At 50.4% G+C, this 10,166-nt stretch overlaps 2 protein-coding genes across 2 annotated transcripts in view; both read left to right on the top strand.

Annotated features, from left to right (window-relative positions):
- Positions 1–420: 420 nt before the first annotated feature.
- On the top strand, positions 421–4,785 carry LOC140897516 (uncharacterized). The gene is made up of 3 exons (XM_073310235.1): positions 421–454; positions 1,079–1,192; positions 1,483–4,785. Exons 1-3 carry the CDS (start codon positions 421–423, stop codon positions 3,042–3,044), a joined length of 1,710 nt encoding a protein of 569 aa, XP_073166336.1. The 3' UTR covers positions 3,045–4,785.
- The window catches only part of LOC140897877 (uncharacterized), a 42,921-nt gene continuing 35,801 nt past the window's right edge, over positions 3,047–10,166 (top strand). Inside the window, exon 1 of the mRNA XM_073311071.1 lies at positions 3,047–3,185. Coding sequence (XP_073167172.1) covers positions 3,145–3,185 — 41 coding nt within the window. The 5' untranslated portion in view covers positions 3,047–3,144. The remainder of the gene's footprint in view (positions 3,186–10,166) is intronic.

Here is a 10,166-nt window from a genome sequence, read left to right as displayed (position 1 = left end):
ACTTGCCTGGGGCTCCTGTGAAATACGAAGGGAAGCTGTCAGGATTCCTGCCCCTGTCCCCGGCTCAGAGCTCTGCTTCCTGTCCCAGTCTGTGGCTGGCAGGCGTGTGGGAAATGAGAAGATCCTGGCGTGCTCCGTGTGCTGGGGCGGAGAGGGAGCTCTCACCTTCTCCACCCCCTGAAGCCTCCTGGCTGCTCTGAGCAGGGTGGGGGTGGGATTCTGCTACTCTGGCCCTCCCAGAGCTTCACATTTTTTTTTCCTTTCCGATGAGTAGTGGGATTGTGTCTGGGGCAGCAGGTGCTGAGAGGGGGACTCTTGGTGTTTCAGATGCCGGTGACCTTCGAGGAGGTGGCTATTTATTTCACCCAGGGGCAGGGGGCTCTGCTGGACCCCGCTCAGAGAGCCCTCTACAGAGACGTCATGCAGGAAAACTACAAGACGGTGACCTCGCTGGGTAAGGGATTCCCGTCCCCTCAGTTATTAGAAGCTGTGGGGTCTGCGTGTCTTAATGTGGTGAGGTTTTTCCCTGGTCAGTTGGAGCAGAGGCGAATGGGTTCCATAATGCACAGCTGCCATGTGAGAAATACATGCATTTCGGTGCCCTCTCCACTGGGACACGGGAGTCAAAACCCAATGGACAAGCTAAACCATCCCCACCCCTCCAGCTTTCAAAGGGGCATAAATCCGCATTGTCTTGTGTGTGTTGTTTCTTGGCTGCACATACAATCCCTGTTCATCTCCCGCCTTGGGAATAGCTCCAGGCATGGGGGGGACTCTGGGCTCTGCAGGTTTAGAAAGAGGCAGGGTCTTAAGTGCAGACCTGTGTGTGAGTCAGCAAGGCCCCCAGAGCGCACAGATCCTGGCAACGCCTAGTGAGGGTGTAGTAATAATTCAACTCACCCCCCCAGACAACATCCTCTGTGCAAGGGGGCTCAGTGACCCTGTTCCCATCCTCTTGGATTCCACGTTCCTCCAGCAGAGCACAGGGACAGGTTCCACTCACGGAACGTCCTTTGTGACAAATCCTCCACCGATGGTCCATGCACCCTGATCTGGACTCATTTCACCTTCTGCACAGGATTTCCCATTCCCAAACCTGAGCTTATCGCCCGGCTGGAACGAGGGGAAGAGCTGTGGGTGTCTGATCTCCAGGATTTCAAGGACAGAAGGCTTCTGAGATACAGATGCACAGGTGAGCCCTCACAGAGAAACCATCTAGGGAATGAAGGAAAAGTTGAGAATCCCAAAATATGATGTGAGTAACGCCCTCAGTTCTTCTTCATCTCACCGAGAGCAGGGCTATGGTCAGCAGATATTGCTCACGCCATTCCACCCTTCCCGTCTCTCCTTCCTTGTAAGTGTTAGGGTGGGATGTGGAGGCAGAATGCAATTGCTCAGTCTTTGTGTTGGCTTTTCACTCAGTGCTATTCCTCTTTCTCCCCAGCACAATGACTCCTCTCTGGATTGTGTCTCTCCCAGCAGGTGTTGAGCGAGGGAGTGAGAAGAAGGAGGGGAATCATCATGAGGCAGTTCCTGGGGAAGTGGAACCACAGGGGACCTTTTTGGGAAGAGCTGAAGAGAATTTTTCCCATTGCTGGAATCAGGGAGAAGCCTGGGGAAATTGGCACAGGTCAGAGAGGCTTCTGATAAACCAACCCAGGAAGAAAGTGGATGAATCTGTGAATGGTGGGGGAGGAGACGAGAATCCCAGAGAGCAGCAGACAAATCCCAAGGAAGAGACACCCTGGCACTGCCTTGAGTGTGGGAAAGGATTCATTGTGAGATCACAACTTGTTACACATCAGACAGTCCATACGGGAGAGAAACCATTTCAATGCTTGGACAGTGGGGAAAGCTTCAATAAGCGCAGAGATCTTAATAACCATGGGAGAAGCCACACTGTAGACAAGCCCATTCAATGTGTTGAATGCGGGAAATGTTTGAGTTCAAAGTCAGCACTAGATTCACATGAGAATAGCCACACAGGAGAGAGACCCCACATGTGCTTTGACTGTTGGAAAAGTTACAAGTGGAAATCAGACCTTGTTCGTCATCAGGCAATCCACACAGGAGAGAGACCCCACAAGTGCTTGGAGTGTGGGAAAAGTTTCACTTCGAGTTCAGGCCTTGGTTATCATCAGAAAAGCCACACAGGAGAGAGACCCCACAAGTGCTTGGACTGTGGGAAAAGTTTCACTTCGAGTTCATGCCTTGGTTATCATCAGAAAAGCCACACAGGAGAGAGACCCCACAAGTGCTTGGACTGTGGGAAAAGTTTCACTTCGAGTTCATGCCTTGGTTATCATCAGAAAATCCACACAGGAGAGAGATCCCACAAGTGCTTGGACTGTGGGAAAAGTTTCATAACAAAGTCACAACATGTTCAACATCAGGCAGTCCACACAGGAGAGAGACCCCACAAGTGCTTGGACTGTGGGAAAAGTTACAAGCGGAAATCAGACCTTGTTCGTCATCAGGCAAACCACACAGGAGAGAGACCCCACAAGTGCTTGGACTGTGGGAAAAGTTTCGTGCAGAAGTCATACCTTCTTAAACATAAAACAATTCACAAAGGAGAAAGATCCCATAAGTGTTTGGAGTGTGGGAATAGTTTCACAGTGAGGTCAAACCTTATTAATCATCAGAGAATCCACAGTGGAGAAAGACCCCACAAGTGCTTGGACTGTGGGAAAAGTTTCACTTCGAGTTCAGGCCTGGGTTATCATCAGAAAAGCCACACAGGAGAGAGACCCCACAAGTGCTTGGACTGTGGGAAAAGTTTCACTTCGAGTTCATGCCTTGGTTATCATCAGAAAAACCACACAGGAGAGAGACCCCACAAGTGCTTGGACTTTGGGAAAAGTTTCAAGCAGAAATCACAGCTTGTTAATCATCAGGCAATCCACACAGGAGAGAGACCCCATAAGTGCTTGGACTGTGGGAAAAGTTTCACATGGCGGTCACAGCTTGTTAATCATCAGGCAATCCACACAGGAGAAGGACCCCACAAGTGCTTGGACTGTGGGAAATGTTTCACTTGGTAATCAGCCCTTGGTTATCATCAGAAAATCCATACAGGAGAGAGACCCCACAAGTGCTTGGACTGTGGGAAAGGTTTCATACGGACATCAGACCTCGTTTAACATGGAAGAATCCACACAAGATGTAAATTTCTGTGACACATGGTAAGAAAGGGTTAAGGAACTTGTATGTAATTGACTGAGATTCAACTTTTAGAGAGAGATTTTAAAAGTGTTTCCACCTTCATGAAGCTAGAGTTTGAAATGTAAACATGTTAAAGACTTGGAAGAGGGGTAACTGTCATGGTCTATGTTTAGCTATATCTTTTTCGAGGTTAACAATTTATGCAAAGGGTTCCTGTATTCAGAGATTATACCCATCGCCCATGTCACCTTCCCAATTCCAGCTCCCTCTCCTTGAAATCACTGGGGTTAGGGGCTGAAGGATGGAGGGAATGTTTATAGCTGAAATCACCGAAATGTGTTTTGCAAGGTTAATATCAGTGAGATCTGTTTCTCTCTCCTGCTCGGACATTTTCTCTGGGGATCCCGCAGACGGAGAGGAGCAGCTGTTACCATGTTGGGTTCCGATCCCAACGGTGACTGTCTACACTAGTAATTCTCAAACTGTGGGACACGTCCTCCCAATGGAGGCGCAGGAATATGTGAAGGGAGGCGTGACCTCTGGCTGGGACTCTTGAAGAAGGAACTGGCGTATCTGGGAGGTGGGGATGAATACTCAGGCTCTCAAAAGCCAGGTGGAGCAGCAGGGCAGAAGTCAGGGTGGCAATGGGGTGATAAGTCTGCTGTGAACAGTGATATTGAGGAATATCACTTTTCACTCGGTCACCCTTACTTCTGTGCTGCTGCTGGAGGTCTTCAGAGCTGAGCGCATCGCCAGCAACGACTCTGCCTTTAGAGCTGGGTGGCCATATATGTGCTTGTGAGGGCGGGGGCGGAAATGACCACAGATACAAAGAAGGGGGGGGGCAATGAAACACTTTTGAGAATCACTGGTCTACACTCTTATGGTCACCACGTTTACAGAAGGATAAATCTTCTCCAAAGTATGTCTTGTGAAGTATCATAGGAAAAGTTATCATCTCCTGAATATTATTGTCCTGTTGAAATGTGTCTATCAGCGCTGTCCATGGAGGTCTGAGAGTTTGCTGTACGTTTGTTACATGCTGGAAAGCTGGAAAACGCCCACAGACTAGCTCTTTAGAGACAATGGTACCTGCAGACCAGCTAGGTGCTAAGTGGCCATTCATTGCTTAGCTGGCCATTCACCAGCTGTGGAGCTGTGAACAAGAGAGTTACAATTCACCAGAAGGATGGCTGGACGCTCACTTGGGCCACAGACTGATTGTTGCCTGCCCCCTGGCTGGAGCTTGAATCTCAAAGAAGAGAATGGTATAAAAGCAGAAGGGAGAATTGCCTCCATTTTTACCTCTCCTCTCCCATCTTTACAGAAGTCAACAATATGCCTTGAAAGGCCACAGAGGCCTTGGACTGGGGAGGACACACCAAGGCGGGAAGGAAATCCCTCCTGGGTACGAAGAACTGTGAACCGCTTGCAATAGCGGGCGGGGTGCGAAAACCTGCTTGCTTCGTATTTTCCTTAGATTGGTCAAATTTACGATTTAAAATGCATGTTTTAATTGTATAGATTTAACTAGTTCTGACCTTTCACATCTTTCTCCCTTGTGATCCCTGAAAACCTCCTTGTTCCAGTTAATAAACTGATTTTAGTGTTTTGTCTGGACCTGTGTGTTTTCCTTGAAGTGTTTGGGGGATTTCACTTGAGTGAACAAGGCTATGACCTAATCCGACCCCTTTGTGGGGGGGGATGACCCACTAATTATTGAGTTTGTCTAGCACAGTGAACAGACTGAGCAGTCCAAGATGCAGATTCCCGGGGTGCAAGGCTGGGAGTAGAAAAGTAGCTGATGTTGCTGAGTCCTTTAGTAACTTCATGAGTGTCTGGCTAGTCACACTCAGTACCGTGCAGCCAGGAGTGAGTTTGAATGCTAGCAGCTGTGTGTGAGCAGACCGTGAAGAATGAGGGGAGATTTGATAGCTGCTTTCAATTACCTGAAAGGTGGTTCCAAAGAGGATGGATCTAGACTATTCTCAGTGGTAGCGGATGACAGGACAAGGAGTAATGGTCTAAAGTTGCAGTGGGGGAGGTTTAGGTTGGATATTAGGAAAAACTTTTTCACTAGGAGGGTGGTGAAACACTGGCATGCGTTACCTAGGGAGGTGGTAGAATCTCCTTCCTTAGAAATTTTTAAGGTCAGGCTTGACAAAGCCCTGGGTGGAATGATTTAATTGGGGATTGGTCCTGCTTTGAGCAGGGGGTTGGACTAGATGACCTCCTGAGGTCCCTTCCAACCCTGATATTCTATGATTCTAATGCTCCTATCCTTCCTGTGAAAAAGCCAAAACCGGGCCCAGATGGGCGCCCAGTTTATCGGTCCCTGATCCGAGTACTGTCCTGACACTGATTCCCCAGTCTGCCAGTGGTGTCCTATTGCAGTACCTAGGGGATCGCCCACGCCCCATAGCTTACTATTCCGTACAATGAGACCCGATCATTCGGGGGTTGGTCTCCTGTGTGTGGTCCATTGCCGCTGCAGCCCTTATGGTGGAACGGTCACGCCCTATTGTTCTGGGGCACCCTTTGCCTGTCTGGGTCCCCCACGAAGTTGAGGTTCTCTTAAAGCAGCATACAACGCAAGCGCTGTCTCCGCAGTGGGCCCACAAATATGAGCGGATTCTGCTGGATCTCAAGACTCCATCAGGACTTCTTGTTTTCTTGTTACTTGGACTTATATTTGTTGTCCTGTTTTGTGCGTGGTACACGGGAGGATGCAAATACTGATATGGGTGGCCTGTGAAATCCCCTCTCTATTCTCGAGTTCGTTACACGGATGGGAAGGCAACAACTTCCTGGATTTAACCCATGCTATAGCACAGGGGGTTAACCGAATACGGTGTTGGCTCTGTATTCATACCCCCACGTACATAGGTCAGGGAATCCCGTTGGTAAGGGAGCCTATCCCTCTCAACCGAACCCTTCTGGCCGGATTATGGACAGACACTCCATTTAACTGGAATGTTACAATCCAAACTTGGTCTATTGATATGGTGGCCCAGGGTAGTTATGCTTTATGTGTGTCATGACGTAAGAATTTCGAAAATACAGTTTTTGTGGGTAACTTTGTAGGGTCCAATGATACCACCCGCATTAGCTCTGGTGCGGCAAGTCCCCCCAAGTATTCCAGGGTGCCGTGGCCAGTCCCTGAGGGATCAGGCTGGTTCTGGTTGTGCAACCACACGGCTTATAAGGTCCTCCCGGCAGGTTGGTGTGGTACATGCACCTTAGTACCCGCTGTTACAGTACACCAGACACTGGCCCAGGGGGAAATTGGGAACCTGGTATGGAGGAACTGACGAAATGTCCCATCAAATCCTCTCTCTGAACGGCCTACAGGCTTTCACTCCTTTGTTCATTGGGTTTTGCCCTGGGTGGGGGTGAGTGAATTGGAAAAGCCTACAGTTAATATTTCTGCAGCCTTAGAATTAATGGCAAATGCCACTGCAGACGCCTTGTCAACCCTTCAAATGGAGGTGACTCAGTTATCTCAGCCCACACTGCAGAACCCCTTAGCCTTAGACTATCTCCTTGCAAACCGGGGGGCGGGGGTTGTGCTTTTGTTAACTCAAGCTGTTGTGTCTTTGTGAATCAACACAGCAGGGTAGAAGTCGATATCCACAACCTTATGCAGCAGGCCACCTCACTTCACCGTGTCACCCTTGACGACACGAGTACCGGATTCCACCACACGCTCCTCTCTCCACACCTCACCTCCTGGCTGCCAGACTTGGGGGCTTGGGGAAGGCGTATTTTGTACCTCCTTCTTATGGCTGTTTCTCTTTTTGTATTACTTTTTGTATGCCTACAATGCTGTAGTATGTGCTGCCGGCAAATTTTAATCTTGCATCGAGGTTATTCTGTCCCGATATAGTTTACTGACGTACATAAGAAAAGGAAGGACTGTCAGGGGAAATCAACCGAGTTAGCATATGTGACTCCATTTTGGGTTTCCTGTCGGCCATTAACTAGAAGCGAGCACATCACGTACCAAGGGAGGAGGATCCTTCAGGGTGGACAGCTGGACAGTTTCAAGATAAGGGAAACAACGGAGACAGGAACCAGCCGAGGTGCCTGAAATAGCTGCTAATTCAGCTTTTTTGCAGGAGGAAAGTGGCTGCAGGGGACTGGTGATAGATAAGGAGAAGGCCTGTTTATTGGGTTAGGTGCCCGCCCTCCCCACGCCCCGCCCCAGGTACACAGGCAGGATGTTTTGTCAACAGTATATAATCTTGGTGTAACCTGTAATTGGGGTCTCCTTCTGCAGTCTGTCTTTATTTGGTTGCCTCAGCTTAGAAACGAGCTGTACATGTCCTAACTGGAATAATTCATAACAGTTGCTGTGAAATATGAAGGGAAGCTGTCGGGATTCCTGTCCCCGTCCCCGGCTCAGAGCTCTGCTTCCCGTCTCAGCCTGTGGCTGGCAGGCGTGTGGGAAATGAGAAGACCCTCCCCTTCTCCGTGTGCTGGGGGGACAAGGCGCTCTCACCGTCTCCCAGCCCTCGGAGCCTCCTGGCTGCTCTGAGCAGGTGCCTGTGGGATTCTGCTACTCTGGCCCTTCACTCTTTTCTTTCTTTGCCATGATTAGTGGGACTGTGGCAGGGGCAGCAGGTGCTGAGCGGGGGACTCTTGTTGTTTCAGATGCCGGTGACCTTGGAGGAGGTGGCTGTGTATTTCACCCAGGGGCAGGGGGCTCTGCTGGACCCCGCTCAGCATCTGATGCGTTCTGACCAGTGTTCCCTCAGTTTTTACGTCCAAGTGCGGAATGAATTTGGTTCTACGCACCAGTATGTGACACATCATCTCCATATAGGTGCACAGAACAAAATTCATGGGGTGGGGGTGGGGCCGAGGGATTTGGAGTGTGGGATCTGGCTCAGGACTGGGACAGGGATGAGGTGAAGGGGGTGAGGGCTCTGGATTCAGATGCGGGCTCTGGGGTGGGGCTGGGGATGTGGAGGTTGACGTGTGAGAGGGGGTTCAGGGCTGGGACAGAGGGATGGGGTGCGGAGGGGTGAGTGCCCTGGCTAGGCATGTGGGGGTTGGGACTGGGGATGAGGGGTTTGGGGTTCAGACTGCAGTGGAGAGAGGACTCCCCCAGCCCTTTCACCACAGTAGTTTGGGGCCAGTTCAGAGGCAGCTCTCCCCAGCCACGGCGTCCTGGGCCAGGCTGAGGGAGGGGTTCCACTCCCCAGCAGCTCCAGTGGACCTGGGCCAAGCCTGGGGAGGGGCTCCTCTCCCTGCCTGCCTCCACGGCCCTCCATAGCCTGCAGTGCAGCTGCGTAGCCTGCAGGGAACACAGTTTCTGACCCCCGACCTCCCTTTAGCAGAGTGATTGCTAGTCCCTGAGTTCCCCCTTTGGGGCCAGGTTGTCTCATTCCCAAATAGTCTCGCATTGCTCAAGGCCGTGCTGAAAAGCATTTAGTGTTTGTACATTTTATCCCTTATGGGCCAGAATTAACTAGATGCTAAAAAGGTGGGAGAAGGGACAATAAAATGTGGTGTTTTCTCTTTTGTGCTATTTCAGGGCAATGGGGCAAGTACAAGAGATTCCCTCCTTCCCCTCTCACTGTCACGCTCCTCTCTTCACACAGCAGCCTCTGTCCCAGCCATGGAAAGTTTAACCTGCCTCCGTTCTATCCCTCCATCTCCCACGGTGTCACATACCACCCTGTCCCCGGATCTCCATGCTTAGGAGTCACAGCTTTGATGTCTATGGTCTAAGTCAGACTCCAGAGGGCTGGAGAAGGAAGTGTCACAGACCTGGAGTGGGTAGGGAAATCTCAATGAACTTCAAAGCACAGTTGGACCTTCAGATCTTAGAGCCCCGTTTCCATCTATTGGTAAAATTGCTTCCCGGCTTTTTCTAGGTTTCGTCCAGATCATTTGTAGATGGGAAGGTTGTTTTCTCTTTCGTTCTCTTTCTTTTATGATGATGCTAAAACTTTTGTAACTAATACAGCTGAATCATGAGGCGAGAAGCAAAGCCGGTTTAGCCACTTCAGAAGAAAATGGGTAAATTTCTTCCCCTGATTTTGAGTCTTAAAGGATTCTCTGAGATTTCCATGAACAGGAAGAAAGGGGTAAACAAAGAAACTTACAATTCATCTGTAGTACAGTGTGTAGGTCACTTATGCCATGGACTTCCCTGACCCCATGACCCAGCAAAGACTTTTCAAATATAAAGGACCCGAGTACAAGAAGCGGGGAAAGGGGTTCTGGCCCCATCTCTGCTCAGGGCAGCAAGATCTCTTGAAAGACAACAGGAGCATCACTGAGCTGGGGGAGTGGTCCGAGCTGGAAGGCTTTCCAATGAGCTTGGACTGCTGAAAGCTTTTGGGTGAGAGAAATCCTTTTGCTTGTAAGGGTACGTCTACACTCCAAACTTAAGTTGACCTGTATTAGGTTGACTTCTAACCACTCCAGTAATGACTGCGGTAGATGATGTCCACACTGTCCTCCTTGGGTCGGTGGGGTGTGTCCTCACCAGGAGCACTTCCACCGACCTAGGAGGGGCAATGTGGGGAACTGAGAGCCCGCTCTGCCAACTCCAGCAGCATCTCTCTCCCAGGAACGTGGCTGCCGTACAAGCTCTGTGTGAATTGCTCCCCATCTAGGCCCCGTTCCCTGCTGGGCTGCCCCCCCCACTCCCTCTTCCCCATAAAGAGCGAGGGAGGCCAGCTGGAGCTTCTCCCTCCTCCGCCCCCCCCGCACCATTCCCCTCCCAGTATGGGACCAGACCATAAATAACTACTCTGAGTGCAGTCTTTAGTTCTGCACCCACTTTACAGTAATTTCATCTCAACCAATGAATTCTTCCCCGTTGGTCAGAACTGAGTCTAACCCACCTGCCCCCTGGTTCCTTCCTCCACCATCGGAAAGCAGAACTTGTCCCTGACGCGTTCCCAGCACTTCTGGCACAGTGGGTGCTGTTAGGGTGGCCAGGTGCCCGGTTTTCAACCATGAAGTCCAGTGGAAAAGGGGACCTG

The sequence above is a fragment of the Lepidochelys kempii genome, chromosome 14 (genome assembly GCF_965140265.1).
Source record: "Lepidochelys kempii isolate rLepKem1 chromosome 14, rLepKem1.hap2, whole genome shotgun sequence".
Lineage (NCBI taxonomy): Eukaryota > Metazoa > Chordata > Testudines > Cheloniidae > Lepidochelys > Lepidochelys kempii.
This window is presented reverse-complemented; position numbering and strand designations above follow the sequence as displayed.